Genomic DNA, 15,919 nt, shown 5'->3' with positions numbered 1-15,919 from the left:
TCCTTGTGGCAGTCAGCGTGTAACAAAGTAGCTCGATCTGCAAGAGAGGTCACAGGACAAGAGGTCAACAGCTTCGACACAAATCGAAAGGAAACTACACAAGATTCTATTAAAACTCCCATATCTTTTTATTGTTTCCCGAACATATCCTTGGAGGTCGTACTAAGAGCATAAAGATCCGCAATCAATCGGTCACCGACAGATCATTCGCAATTGACGTTTTGGCTTACCGCTTATCGCCTAAATGTCTGGGATGTACGCACACAAAGATGGGGAGGGGGGGGGGGGGGGGGGGAGAGACTCAACTTACGTAAGACACTAACGCGAGGCATGAGCCGGTCAGCCAATCGCAAGCAATCCGATTGAGTTTCTTTTTTTTTGAGCAATAGTTTCTGTGTTTCCGCTTGCAATTGTCTTACAGGCTTCCTGTGGTTACTATACAGTCTTATGTAATTGATTCTATTGGCTTCCGGTGGGTGGGCAGTGGGGTGAACGCAAAGAACGAAGGCAAAGGGAACAGAAACGGGAGCGATCGAACGAAAAAATAAAAAAGAGGAACAGAGGTCTCGATCGATGACGGATACATTCCGGGATCGCGAACTTTTTCTCCGATTTGAGCATTTCATTCGATAAAACTCTCACACGTCAGAAGATATGCACCGTGGGATAATCAGGCGTCAGTGATCGGAACCGACGCGACGTATCGATATGTGCGGACTGCAGTTTATGCAAATATAGATCTCTCTGTGTTACTCTCTAAGGAATGAAACTAGCTCGGGAATCCTTGCCGGGCGTTCGGGAACATTGAAAATGGTACCTTATTCGGGAAGGAAATCTTCTGTTTCCGTTATTATCGTCTCTTTTGTTGTGTTTATCATTCGTACACGCTATAAATGCATAAACACTGCAGCCCAGATATGTACAAACGACCGATTCGCATTGCTTCGAGATATGCTAAAGGACTGATATTCCTCGATGACGTTGAATCGATATCGAAAGAGGCAGTGTTGTTACGCGGCACACACAGTCGGCTACAAAAATATCCGGTCCCCACTTAGAACCGTGAACCCTCCTCCGTTTCTAAATGCTTTTATGATTATTTGAAAATAGTGCTTTACAGTCTTCTTAAAATAGTCCTCGTTTCAGGTGCGTAGCCTTCGTCCAAGTTAACGTAAATACATTCACGGTATCCGAAACGGAGCGTGCTTCGAGCGTTCCTGAACCCCGATTCTACAGCGTTGTTAACACATTGCGTACCGCTAACGGGGAATCTCGGTTTTATATCAAGACAGCTATGGAACTTTGCTAACACTAGATTTACGGGTGTTTATTCTACACTTTATTCTATTGTTCGTGTTCGTCTATATAGATCGCGAAAATTGTAGCTTCGACACCAGAGTATCACCATGAGTATTCGTATAATTGCACGAATGAAAATCAACTTGAACTAATTTATTATAATTAGTTAAAATGTTTAAGAAACTCAATATCCGTGAAATTGACGGGTTACGTAAATCTAGTGCTAATTACCACATTTATGAAAATATTGAATTTCATTCAAACTGATTATTTAAAATATATTACATAAGAATATGATATAAAATCGCTATCCACGCGATTCAGTTTTCCGAAAATTAGCCGGTACGCAATGTGTTATAACACTATTCCCGAAGCTGTCGAAAGACGTTTTGAAATTTTAACTTAACATTGCGTACTGGTAACGAGAAACTTCGGTTTTATATCAAGACACTTAGCTATGGAACTTCGCTAATTATCACGGTATTAAAAAGAATATTAAATTTGATTCGATTTAATTATCTATTTAAAATATATTACATAATATGATATCCGAGTTTTTCAGTTTTCTGAAAATTAATTAGTACGCAATGTGTTAAAGGAAAGCCGAGATCGAGAATAAACGAAAAGTCAAATTCCAAATTCGATTTGTGAGATAAGATTGAGAATTTTTGAACTAACGAAATCGTATGTTACAGTTTGTGATTTCGTGCAGGTGATTACATTAGACTGCGGATATTTATGCAAATTCATATTCCTCTACACTAACCTTAGATTAAAAAATATTCTAATTTATCTTCACCGTTAATAGTTGATTCAATAAAAATATCACGAAAACATTGATAAATTTCATCGAACTTATTCGCTTATCGTGTTTCACGCGTAATTGCATAAAATCCGCGATCCAATTACTGATTATATAGAAATTCTTAAAATACACAAGTGTTCGTTCCACGTGAGAAGTCCTATATGAAACGTATTGTTCAAGGAAAAGAAACACGAGAACCTAGTGATAAACGTTCGATTGACCCGTTCGGACCTCGTGTACACTTGCACGTTGCAAAATAGTACGAATCACTTTCGCTATATAATAAATACAAAATTAGAAACCTGTTTTACCGATAGTTGGCACTAAAACCGCCATGTTGCGTGGATTTCTCTATGAAAATATAAAACGTCCACCTTGAAACGACGAAACATCTTGAATCAGGCTAAACAAAGTCTCGGTGTGACTCTAGGAAAGTGAAAATATCCGTATATTCGATATATTTCTTTAACCTTTGCACCCTGAATTTTTGTTGCATTTTTCTCTTGATAACTCTGCATTATTACGATATTTTCTTTGAACTTCAATTTCAACACTTAGGCAATCGCTTAAAAAGAACTGTAACTACAACCTCTTTCATTAGCTTCGATTGAACTCATTCAACTGATTTGGTTAAAAGCTTTGTTTTACGAAAGCAAGAAACATTTGATGAATTGCAAATAATCCTAATTCAAGATTTACTAAACAATAAAAGAAAAGATGAACAAAATAAGTGAACAGTGGAAGATCTGCCCATTCTGTTGGCTAAGTGTTAAAAAATATTTTGTAGAGAGCAGTGTAAACGTTTCTTCTTACTAATAATATTGAAAGTAAGATAATAATATGATCTATTTGTGGATCACACCTGTGAATAAAACTGATGTCGAGTCACAAAGGGTCAACCCTTTGCACTCGAAATTTGTTCAGAAATATTCAATAGTTTCTAATCAAATATAGAGAAGATCTGTTCAAGCGAATTTACCAAAAAACCACACATAAATGGAACAAAGCTATTTTCTTTCAACATTTCACTAAATTTCATAATTTCACTGTATCGAAGGGTGCAAAAGGTTAACACTAGAACTACCGCGCCAGTAAAAACGACTTTGATTTCTTCATTTCGCAACGATCGATACCTTAAAAGCATCGAATACTCGAAACGATATTCAAACTAAATAGTTTCCCTTGAATACTACAACGAACGTCCAAAGAATCCAAGAATAATCTATTGTTACAGTTCCCATAGAAATTACATACTAACCTCGTTAAACACTCGGTAGTTCTAGTGTTAAATACCGTTCCTGACAGTCTCGCGGCCTAATGTAAGTAGCAATCACTTACAGAATTATCCCATTCTTAGTGTAACCGGATACTTTTGTGGAACACACACCTACTTACATTTTGAACGATTTCGAGCCATGCGGCAAAGTAAATCAATTTACCGCCGAGAGAATCGCAAACGACGGATCCAGAGGTGTACCCGACGACGTCATATTTCACGCTCTATCGTTTCCGTGGATTTTCGTTTCGGAACGCGAGCGTCGATAACAATCCGAGGTGACAATATCGGTTCGCGCGCGGCGCTCGTCCGTTATCGCGAGTCCACTGATCCACCGATCGCTCTCCTCGACCTTACCCGAAACATCGGATCGCGCGCGACCGGTAGGAAAAATATTCGCGCAGCGAAAATGCGGCATCGTTCCGCTTAATTATCAGACTGTCGATATCTATGCAAATCCCCATTTTCCTGGACGATTCCGCAACGACCGAAGAACGCAACGCCGGGGCAATGAAAGGGAGAAATATGGAGTTACGAACGGAGCATTCGAACATTCGAAAATATTTTTATCTCGTGCGCCGTTAATTCGCGGAACCGCGCGTCGCATTATCGTCGACGCTGTTGGCTCGGTTCTACGAGTTCGTTCGAATTTGCCGATTTGCAAGCGGCCGTCGCCGATCGCGCATTAATTACATTCGAATGCGTATCACTGCTGGTAACAATTACAGAGGAACGAAAGATACAACGCACGGTCATAGATATTCGAATGTAATTCAGCGATCGGAGAAACAAAGCGCGGATTCTCGCTGCGCGGACAATGGCGTCCGCCGTTTTACAGAAGGTCCGTAGACGTCGTTCGATTAACACTAGAACTACCGTCATTTCGACTGGTTTCAATCTCTTCCTTTCGAATCATCGATATCTGAACCCTTTGCGGACGAAGATTGAAAGTATACGAAACCTTTCGCAGATTCTGCTAAGTTAAACACTGAATGCTTCAATCATAGATTGAAGAATAAGGAAACTGTGTATTGATTTCTTGCTTCGACTAATTAAATCACTCCTTTGCAATTTGCTATTCCAAACATGATGTCGGTAAAATGCCATTCGTTCGCAAAGGGTTAATAGCATTGAATATTCGTAAAATAGTTTCACTTGAATACTATAACGAATGCCTGGAGAAACCGGAAATAATCTATTATTAAAATTTTTATGGGAGTTAGATATTAATCGTATGAAATGCTCGGTAGTTCTAGTGTTAGAAATCACCTGGCCCGAGTGACCGTGGACAGGACAATGATTATTCCACCGTTGCGTCGGCGTTCACGCGCGCGTCTTAACAAGTAATCCTTAACGAGTCGCGATCTGAACGAATATTCGTGTTGCCAGCGTGCTCGCAACCCGTGTCCAATCTAAATCGTCTAATTTACATCCTCGAATTGACTAGAAATTCCACGTCTAGTATCTCCCCTTGTGTCTCCTGTCGCGTTTTGTTTACGACCAGCCAACACGGCAATAGAAATTATACTTCATCTTGCGTCAGTCTATCTACACGTCTTTTGGAACATGCACTGCAGTCTTCCTGTCTTCAGACCTTAATCGAGTATCTTAAGAAACGTGTACTTATCTGTATTTGTATCTGTATCTGTTCTGTAGCTTGCAACTCTCGCGTCCTGAGTCGATCCGAGAAGCTAAAACTGCTGTATCCTAAGATTCCTAAAAATCTTTTTTACATCTCACTCCATTGTATTCTTAATCCTTTTCCCTTCGTCGCAATGCTTGGACCGATAACATCAATCATTTAATAGATATAGACGCGAGTATTCTGATTAGAAGACTCCCCACGTGACTTTTTAGTTTACATTCGCGGTTTCCAACTTGGACAATTTTGGGAGCCAACATTTTTAATAAAAAGTTAACATTAAAACTACCAGGTGGGTGAAAATTTCTAATCCCTTCTTTTACAATTACTGCAAAGCTAACTTCTTTAAGAAATGACTAAAGAACACAATTCAATAATATAAACCAACAAATGGAAAAATGATACTAAATCATTCGATTGAATTGCATTATTATCATTTTTCTATTTTCTAGTTGAACGTCACAAAAGTAGCATTATTTGCAATATAGAAATGTTTCCAAACAATCATCGTTCCACTGAATGAACCATAGTAATTTGCACTCGGAAATCATTAATTATAATCATAAAGTAACCCGTTGCACTCGGAAATCGTTCATTAGAAATATTCAAAATTTTCCAATGAGTCATAAACATTCTCTAAAACGAACTAAATAATACATACATAAATCAATGAACAAAATTATTTCAATATTCCACATGTTCATGGATCACACGAAGCTTAACACTGTATAAAATTTTATAACGTTGATATCAAATTAAATGTTGGCTGTCGCCTCTCGAGTGCAAAGGGTCAATTTCCTTACGGCATTCAACGCATTAAAACGGGAAAAAATACTCTGTCCACGGAACCATACCACCATAAAGATTGGAAACCGCTAATTTTCTTTTTTTTCGATCAACTCGAGACACAAGAGCGCAGTATCTGTATATCGTGTTTAACCTTTAACATCGCCACCCCGGCACCTCGCTACTCCCATGACCATCCCTCCAGCGTTTCTGTAAATGTTTCAGTTTGTTGCATGTTTCGCCCTTAACCGTTCTAGAAATCATTACCCGTCAATATTGTGCAGCGAGCAACAACGCGGAGCTCCCTAAGCATGGCGTTTCATCGTGTCATCGTTCCGGTCGTTAAAACATCGGATCACCCTCGTGCCTACGTACCTAGCACGTCGTGCGCACGGAGAGCGCCGTCTCGAGTAATCGCGTCGGGCATTATTCCTCGAGCAGCCGGATGGCAATTCGGTCTCTCGCCGATCGATCCCCCGGCAGATTCTTCGTTTCATGTGTTCCCCGTGCATTAGTCACGACGACGACACATCCAACTATTTCATCGACCACCGGGCGAATCTCGCGACAAGTGAATGTTCGTTTCCACGGTTCGTTCGTTCGTTCGTTCGTTCGTTGGTTGTTCGACTTCCACGTTAACGTATACATAGCCATGTATGCATATTCGCGTACGAACGGAACACCTAGGCACGACCGTTTTCATCGACCACACTCGCACCCTTACTCTTACTCTTACTCTTACTCTCCTCCTATGCGTGTACAGAGCGACGAAACGGGGCTTCGGAATTTCGAGGATAGACTGACTCGACGAACAATGGAGGAACGTCCTGATAACGGATCAACGGACCAATATTGGTGGACTTCGGAACAATTTTTCGTTTCCCTATTCTTGGTAGAGATCAGGGTTGTAGTGGACTGGTTCGTTTTTCATGTAATTCTTTTGGTTATGGTGTTGTGCAAGGATGTAAGTAAATGCTTGGTGTATTTGAATTTGGTAGATTTGATTGTTTGGAAAGGTTGTTCTTGTGTTATCGGAACCATAGATTCTATTTGAGTGGTGTCGAACTCTGTTATTAACACGTTCAGTGTTATATGTGCCACGTATGGAGACACAATTTTTGTAAGAAAATGTTTTTAAGGGACAGTTGATGAAGAATAACAGTGTACGTTAGAAAGCACCGAAAACATGAAGAGAGGATATTAAAATATATAAAAATTACCGAGAACTTGAATATAACTTGATATCTCATTTAAAAAATCAGTACAGTTTATTAGGAAGATACGACCGAAACTTTTGTGGGACGGAACGTGTTGAATTGTGTTATCACAAAATAAAAATGAAGACGCACATTCATGTGGACTTAGGAAGAAATCATTCGTGACCGAAAGGATTAAGCCCTTGCCTTACAATAATGTGTCACGTGGTGCAGATTTCAAAAAGAATTGAATTATTATTATTACAACTATTATTTTCAATAGTTGAGAAATAAATCGTAAAGCAAGGGGTTTAAATGTTCCCTTCACGAGGGATCATTATCCTAAGAAATAAAAATAATAAAATCCCTACAATATGTTTGTACAGTTAGCCTACCACGTCCATGCCGCGCACCGGAAGTAGATGTTCAATGTAGATGATCAATAATGTATGTAAAAATTTATATAAATAATGATCAATAACTTATGTAACAATTTATATAAATAATGATCAGTAACTTATATAAAGATTTATATAAACAATGATCAGTAACTTATGTAAAGATTTATATAAATAGTGATCAACAACTTATGTAAAAATTTATATAAATAATGATCAGTAATTTATGTGAAGATTTATATAAATAATAATCAATAATGTATGCAAAAATTTATACAAATAATGATCACTAATTTATGTAAAAATGTACATAAATAATAATCAATAATTTATATAAAACAACCCGCAGTCGAATGACGTGGCAGTCAAACTGTCAAACTGTCAAACTGTCAAACTACTCCAAGCCCGGCAGAAAAAAAACTTCCGCACTCTTTCAAAATCGATATCACAGACGAATTACATTTCAAGGAAGAAAACGTGTACAAGAGATTTCAAATACTCCCGGAAATCGTTGAAACAACACGCAATTCTTCGGTACGAAGATGTGAAACACACGTGGAAATGAAAGGACAAAATCTCCAGGGATCACAGAAACAAGCAAGGATAAAACAATCTAACATTTTCAACCATGACAACTCTGCACAAACCACTCGCTTTAGCGAAACGAAAAATTCTTCACACCCTCGAAGATATTGATACTTCGACACAAGTTTATTCAAACGTTCCTCCTGCACTCGTCGGGCCACTGTCTACCCTTGAAATCCCGAACCATTCGATCGCCCTGTGTATATAGAATAATATACACATATAATTATATATGTATAATTAGATATATTACACAGGGTGCTTCGCCCAACTTTATCACCTAAAGTGTTACTGCTACTGCTGAAATTCCCGAAAAATCTGTCCCACGGAAATCGCGTGGTTCCACGGTGGCAGAGAACTCGATTCTGTTGGCGGATTAACTGGACGCGAAACTGAACGTTGTTCCTTTGATTCCTTGCAAACCGTTCGGATCAATTTTCCCGGAAATGCATGCCGCGACTACGTTGGTTTTTGTGTCGCAGAAACTTGTAAATAAATTTCGCCCGATAGCATTCCGTGCACATATTTCAATTGGAACAAGTTACAAATACGCGGTTGATATATTTCGAGCCGTATATCAAAATAAATTAGTGCACTGGCCAAGTTCGCCTTTCGTTTTGTCGGAGTCCCATAATTGAGATATAGGTGCAAATAATTGTTGCAATAGGGGATGTCGCTCGATCGGTGGCATATTTCATTTTATTTGTCTGTACACGATAACCTCCTTATCTCTTCATGAACTCGTTGATATTTTTTTTCAGTTCTAAATAAAAACTTCGAAATGTTTGATGAATGTTCAAAAATCATGTATATTGTGCAAAGTTTCTTTTATACGAATTAACTCCTTGCCTTATAATATGTTAGACTCGCGATGAAAATTTCAAAGCGAATTCGACAAATCTAAATGTTACTAATTTCTAACATAAATTAAGTATTACTTGTCTGTTATTGATTTCTAACATTTAGAGTAAATGTAGACATAAAGTATAAAATTCGTTTAATTTTCTGCTAAATTGTTTACGACATAGTTGTTCTATCGAGCACAGTCGAGAAGTAAATTATAAGGCAAATTATAAGGCAAGGGGTTAACCTTTTGCACTCGGGAGGTGAAATTACTAAATGTTACATATAATATTAAGTTCATATAAAATAACTTTCTTTCTTAATTTACGGATGTTTTCCCATTATTTCGTTTCAAATAATGTCGCCTGTGTCTCATTGGAATGTGTCGAAAGTTTCCAGTGAAAAGCTTCTGAGTTCAAAGGGTTAAAACAATTATAGACGCGTGTACCGCGGTGTTTGAAATGAAAGTGGAAGAAAAGTTTAACCCCTTGCTTTAAAATAACGTGCGATACCCTAGAATATTTTAAATAGAATTTAACAAACGTAAATATTACTCGATTCCTTTGAATTCAAATTGAATATTATTCTTCTGTTATCAATGATTATATTGTAAGACAAACGTAGACATAGAATACGCATCGAACTTCTTTCTTTTTTCAATCGAAATTTATTTTTCAGTTGAAAAGGTCAAGGGATTAAGGATACTTGGCTCATTTTGTCTGAATTTTAAATCACCAGCTCGGAAATTCGTTTTTCTTTACAATTCAATTGATTCACTGCATAAACAAACATGTTGTATTTCCTTTTCAATGCTAAAATAAAGTGATGTTTACTCAGTCCCTTCGATTTTTAAGCATCCTTCATTTGTGAAATATTTGATTAAATATTCATGTGAAATACACGTATTCTGATGTCACATTATTGTTGATATACAATTTCGGACATATTTCTGGGTTTTATACTGTTTATTTATTTAATAATTTGAATGTATTAAAATTTAATAAATTAACTAAATTTTTTATAAGAATAATATATTTAATTTTTTTCTAACAATTTTATATGTTAAATTATTTGAATTTATTGTAAAATATGAAATTCAATATGAAAAGAGACAATTTCAGAGATATTGTCAAACTTGGCACTTACATTGACTGCTAAGTGTCTCGGCGAGTCCAAGAGAATCGAACGTTCCTTATTTTTGCTACGCTCGTGCAAAATGTTACTATCAGCAGTTTAGAAGAAACGTAAAGATATTTTCACGCCACTTCAAGTAGAAATTTTCTTTCGAGATTATCTATAGTAACAAAATAGTTGTTTGCTTTGATCCATGTGCATTGGACACCATTGATGTTTATTAACCCTTTGCACTCTAAACATGTTCAGCACCTTAACAATTCATTTCTACAGCGAAACTTCGAACCTAAACTTTCATTTCGAAAAAGAAAAAATAATAAATCTTCATGGATTCCACGTCTCTTAATTTCTTCTGTCAATCTGTTATTCGTGTAAAAAGAGAAACAAGTATTTCACGATCGATAATTAATCATATAAGATCCATAATGCACGTTATATTAAGGGTTAAACTACTCCCGAAATCTCTATCGCGAGTCTCACTCGTCATTGTATAACAAGGGGTTAAATGGTTGAATGATCGTTGATAATACCACGCGAAATGTTCACCTTTCTTTCGTTATAGCGACTAAGAAGAAGCCTTCTGGCGTATAGAAATAGAAATGCATCAATAAACAAGCAAAGGATGCTCGAGAGTTGAAGGCCGAACAATGGCACCGAAATAAACCTCGAAGAACCATCCATTAAAGAGGGCATCGTCTACAGACAACTAAAATACAGCCAGCTACTTACTCCTCGTTCAATCAGTGCTCACTTGGTAAACGTACCAAAACGTTCATCGAAATCAATAAAGACATGATTCCTCCGTACACTAGCCCATACAGACCGAAATATTCTCGAACCCGTTAAAAAGTACTCTGTTCTGATTATTGTCATCTGATTCCGACGAGCCTGGCCAACAGAACAAACGCCTATTCCTCGTGGACGCCAGCACAAAACCATACGAGTCCCGTAGAAAAATCATTCCCACGGAATTCCAACAACAGCAGAAATAATCCGGACAAGAAGGTTAGGCGAAACGTCCTTCGTATAATATACGAATATATATGTTTATGTATACGCGACGCACGTGACGAGTAAACGTCTGTATCCGTTCGGCCACGGATTCGTTCGAGGTCCGTAAATGATCGGTGTCGTTCACTACCGCTCGTCCGGCACAGGACGAAAGAAACAAAAGAGTCGTCGTGTTCAACAGTCAGTGTCTTCCTGGTGGCGTCTACGTAGCTCCAGGTAACGGTGCCGGGCGTCGCAGTAATGAAGCAGCGGTACCTAGACATCCGTCCCAGTCCCTTCCTGGTAGCCCTCGTCGGGAGAGCTGCGCGTCGAACCAAGCACACGCTTCAACGCGGAGACCGGCGGCAAAACTGGCATTCCCTTCTGCCAGACCCGTATCTGCTTCGCGCCCGGTGGAAACTGCTCGACCATAGGCGCGACCACCGCCAGAGCCTCCTTCGAGGGGTAGGTGCTGACCGACACTGATGTCCTGCACGCATCCCTCGCGTCCCACAGACAACTTGAGTAAAGGATCTTGGCGTCGTCGACCACTTCCATGCGGCTGTAATCTGCCCCGCCGTACGGCGTGATGTCCTCGGCCGATCCTCGCCGAGTGTCCCTGATCAGGTCGGGGTTGTCGATTGGCATCAGCGACGTGGTCGAGGAGAAGCACGCGGCCGGCGCGACCATCTCCGAAGGGTGCTGACTCTGCTCGTCGAAACGGCCGATCGAGCCGTACTCGTTCTCCGGCTGCAACGACGCTGGCTGGGGTCTCTGGACGTAGCTGAGGCTGAGAGACACCGGCGGCTTCGACTCCACACCGAACGACGTGGTCTCTATTTCGTCGAGCTTCCTGCGGGAGCTCGATATCGCTGGGTTCTCGTTGTTCCCGGTGCTGCCGTCCACCGACACGCCTTCCGCGGGTACAGAGGACTTGACGTCTTTCAGCGGCATCCTCCTCAGACGGATGAACAAGACGAGGATTACGAGGAGAATCAGGAGAATCAAGACGACCAGCGCGGCAGAGATTCCCGCGATCTGGCCGGAGCCGAGCGTAGACATGCCAGCGGTTCTCAACGACACGTGAAGCGTAAAGTTCGCTTCGACGCTGCCGGCGCGGTTCTCGGCGACGCAGTAGAACTCACTGGTGTTGGCTTCCTGGGCGTTAGTCAGCACCAGCGTGCTCCTTTTCTTGAACTGGCCCTCTTCGAAGATTAGGATCTTCTGGTAGCTGCTGAAGGCTGAGTGATTGGTCAACAGCCTGCCGTTCGAGTACCACTTCATCTTAGCCGGTGGTATCGCGCTCACTAGACAGACGATAGTGGCGTTCTCGCCTATCGTCGCTTCCGCGTACCGGCTGGCCATCATGAGGATCGGCCGACACGCGAAATCGTCTATCCCCAGATCGGTGAACGTGTGGTTCAGCAGTTGTTTAGGTCCGTGGCACAAGGGAGCCTGAAGCGTTGGCAGGTTGTGTTTGACCAGCCACATTTTCATCTCGCGCAGGCTACAGTTGCAGATCCAGGGATTGTCGTGGAGCTCTATGCTGGTGAGCTTGTTCAGAGGCTCGAAGGTGCCCTTGTAAAGCGTGGACAACTGGTTGTTGTTCAGCTTCAAGCTTTCCAGCAGCTCCAGGCCCCAGAATCCTTTCGCCTCTATCTCGACCAGCTGCGCGTGAGAGAGATCGAGCTTGACCAGGTTAGGCGTGCTCTTGAACGCGAGCGAGTGAATCCTTTTCAGAGGATTGCCGGATAGCACGAGGTCCCTGAGGAACGGTGTGTTCGTGAAACTGGCGCTGGGGACTACGGTTAATAAGTTGTGACTTAAATCGAGCTCCACCAGATTCGTAAGGCCCGCCAGTGCCTCGCTATCGATTCGGTCGATACGGCACTCGCGTAGGTAGAGACGCTGTAGATTCGTCAAGCGTACGCGTACGAAGATATTGCTCGGCAAGATCCGGATATGGTTGCCGCTGGCGTCCAGCACTTGCGTCTCCGGATCGACCCACTCCGGTATGCCAGTCAGCGCACGATTTATACACTCGACCGTGCGCTTCCCGCTCTTCCACTTGCAGGAACACTCATCGGCGCACTTGTCGCTCGTCACAATGCCGAGCAACGTCATCACGTAAAATAAGAACACCGAGATTTCCATGACGAACGCGTGTATTATTGTCGAACGGTGGTCCTTACGGTGGTTCCGAGAAGCGACGTCCTCCCCGACAATCTCGCTCGAGGCTCCCAGCTTCGTCAGAAGCATCAATGATCGCGGAATACTTTCGCCCCTCCGAGAAAATCCCTCGCGGACATTCCGGCGTCCATTCCGAATTTCCGGAAACGACGATACCCTTCCGCGACTGTTCCTCCCGTCCCGTTCCGTTCCCGTTTCGTTGCGTTCCCGTTCCGTTTCGTTCCGTTTCGTTCCGTTTCGTTTCGTTTCGTTTCGTTTCGTCTCGTTTCGTCTCGTTTCGTTTCGTTTCAGTTCCGGCCGCGAGCAGAGTCACCTCTCACCCCTTGTGCCAAAGTTTACGCAGACCCTTCTCCCCGCGTAGCTCAGGCTGCATACTACGGCTAATTATGCAAACGAGAGGGTAGGAATTAAGTGGTCTTGGCTCGTCCATTCGTGAATCCTCCTGAACGTTGCCCGATGACAACGCGCGGCTTCCCCTCCTCACACCCCCGGAAACGACTCCTCGCCGGCGATTTTCGGCGAACTCACGAATCGACGAAAACCACCACCGTCTTCTTTCCCGTCTAGCTTCGGCTGTATTCGTCGGCGCCAGTGACACACGCGCGCGCGCGCGCACACCGAGGCACACACGACGGGCCGAGCATACACCACGAGCCGTCCCGTTCTTACGTAAACGCGTGCACTTCGCCGCACCACTGATTTTCCCCCGATCGAAAGAAAACTGCCAGCACCCGGCACCCCGCGCGTGTGCGTCGACACGACAAGATACCACCGTTTTATAGCGGCCGACGCGCTCGCACCGTCAATGATCGCACAACCTCGCGCACTAGGACCCGCAACCCCGGTCGTCGCTCGTTTCTCACTGCTATTATCCGAGGCGTTGTCCGTGCCAGGGGTGATTCCCGTTCGGTTTCCCTTCGTTTTTCATGCGTTTCGCCCCCCGCCGAACGTAGAAAACACTCCGGTGCCGCGGACGCTCGTTGCGAAATGGTAGACCACGAAATGCCTGCCACTGAATCCGAGAGACACCCTCCGCCGCCTTCCCCGTCTTTCTTTTCGGTACGTCGTTGCAGACTGCCAGGAGGGAAAACGCCGACGCGAAGTAGGGCGCACCCTTCTTCCACTCCTGCCGGACTATATACAGTGTGTACACACCACCACCGTGATTCCGAGCACCCCTTACGGCGCCTTTCCTCTCCTCCAGCCTCATCCGCCAGCATCCTTCACCCCCTTCGCGAGCCTGCCGGTTCCCGGCAAATCCCCCCAAACTCCCACCACTCACCGCCAGACAGCTCGTGCGCTTTCCGCCGAGCGCCAGGAGGGTAGGGATCGTTTCCACTCCCCTACCCTCGCTCTAGAGCAACCCCACTGTTCGAGCCGGCGCTTTCCACCCTCCCACCATCACCCTAAACGGGCGCGCGCACGATAATACCGGTATATACTCCCTCTCTCTCTCTCTCTACGTTTACTCTATCTTTCTTCAACCTATTCCACGTTTTCCTACTGAAAGTCTCCTGACCTCGCTCCTCCGCCCGTTGCACCCCCTGTGTGTTCGTTCGCCTTCCCTCGCGCGTCCCACCACCTTCGACCCTCGAAACCACCCTCCCTTCGCCGACGTATCGAATGCTACGTCACAGTGGCGAGATATACGGCTATTTCACAAAGTGGTTAAATGCACTGCCAGATTACGAGCGAAGGGACAGTCGGCCGGCACACCGAGAAAGGGGTTGGGAAGAGACGGACAACGATGGCTAACGGTGCCGGTTACGATATCGTCCATCGGCCGCCGTCAACTGCCAGAAACCAGCCGGAGAGTTTCTGCCCACTACGATCGTGCCTGCAGAAGTCATTTCGCGCTTCCTTCTTTTTTTTCCCTCCCTTTCTCTCGTGTTTCGCTGTTTTCTTACCCCTTTCCGGCGCATGGTCTTCCCGTTCGCGTTCTCGAGAAGTCTACGCTTTCTTTGCTGCCCGCCGCCGCCGCCGCCCCCGCCGAGCTCTCGCCTACCGGGTGTCTAAGTACTTACGTGCTCCCTCCAGACGGAGGATCTCCGTTCCGTCTGTCATCTCTCGCGAAAATTATACGGGAAATGAGGGTATTCCTTCGCGGAGCGATGTTAGTCTCGCTTGCAAAGCTTGGGAGGCGGAATCGGAGCCGCCTTATCCATTAGGTACTTTGGGCACGGTGCCTAAGTCCTACAGGATTGAAAAAAACAGAGAAACCTGGGGGTGGCTTTACAGCGACTAGAAAGACAAATATCTCAGGATGAGAATGTTTTCTAGTTTCGAACACGGGAATCGTGGATTGAGAGTTTTCTGGGGAATGTAGGCTTCGACGAGTCGAGGAATGTGTCTCTGTATCGTTGATAATTGAGCAACAGTGATATATTATATATTATTAGAAACTGTTTGCAAACATGTGAACAGTACGAATAGTATTGTCTCGAGAATTTAAGGAAAGGAATAATGATATTTATTATACAAAAATTAACTTCGATTTGTAGATCAGATCTTACCCTGTATTCATCTTAATGAATCTAAAGTGTACTTAATCGATAACATATTTTGTTGTTTCTGCCATTTTCACGATTGAAATTGAAACTTCTGTGAAGGAAACGGATGAAATGAAACTGTTGATCTTGATTATGAGTTTCTAGTTTCATATTTCATATTTAGAATGTCGAGCAATTTGTAATAAACGTTCTGCAAATATAAATACCGAGTTTCAACTCTGCAGTCGACAATATTTTTCTTTGCATACATTCATTATTTCCTGGC

At 43.0% G+C, this 15,919-nt stretch overlaps 1 protein-coding gene across 1 annotated transcript; it reads right to left on the bottom strand.

The window, feature by feature from the left end:
* Window positions 1-5,416: 5,416 nt before the first annotated feature.
* On the bottom strand, window positions 5,417-14,373 carry LOC116431813 (leucine-rich repeat, immunoglobulin-like domain and transmembrane domain-containing protein 2). Its single transcript, XM_031987722.2, has one exon. The coding sequence runs from the start codon at window positions 13,211-13,213 to the stop codon at window positions 11,231-11,233; it is 1,983 nt and encodes a 660-aa protein (XP_031843582.1). The 5' UTR covers window positions 13,214-14,373; the 3' UTR covers window positions 5,417-11,230.
* Window positions 14,374-15,919: the final 1,546 nt, after the last annotated feature.

The sequence above is a fragment of the Nomia melanderi genome, chromosome 3 (assembly GCF_051020985.1).
Source record: "Nomia melanderi isolate GNS246 chromosome 3, iyNomMela1, whole genome shotgun sequence".
Classification (NCBI taxonomy): domain Eukaryota; kingdom Metazoa; phylum Arthropoda; class Insecta; order Hymenoptera; family Halictidae; genus Nomia; species Nomia melanderi.
This window is presented reverse-complemented; position numbering and strand designations above follow the sequence as displayed.

Coding starts and splice junctions, on each gene's coding strand:
- LOC116431813 (XM_031987722.2), bottom strand. CDS start 13,213: ATGCTTCTGACGAAGCTGGGAGCCTCGAGCGAGATTGTCGGGGAGGAC.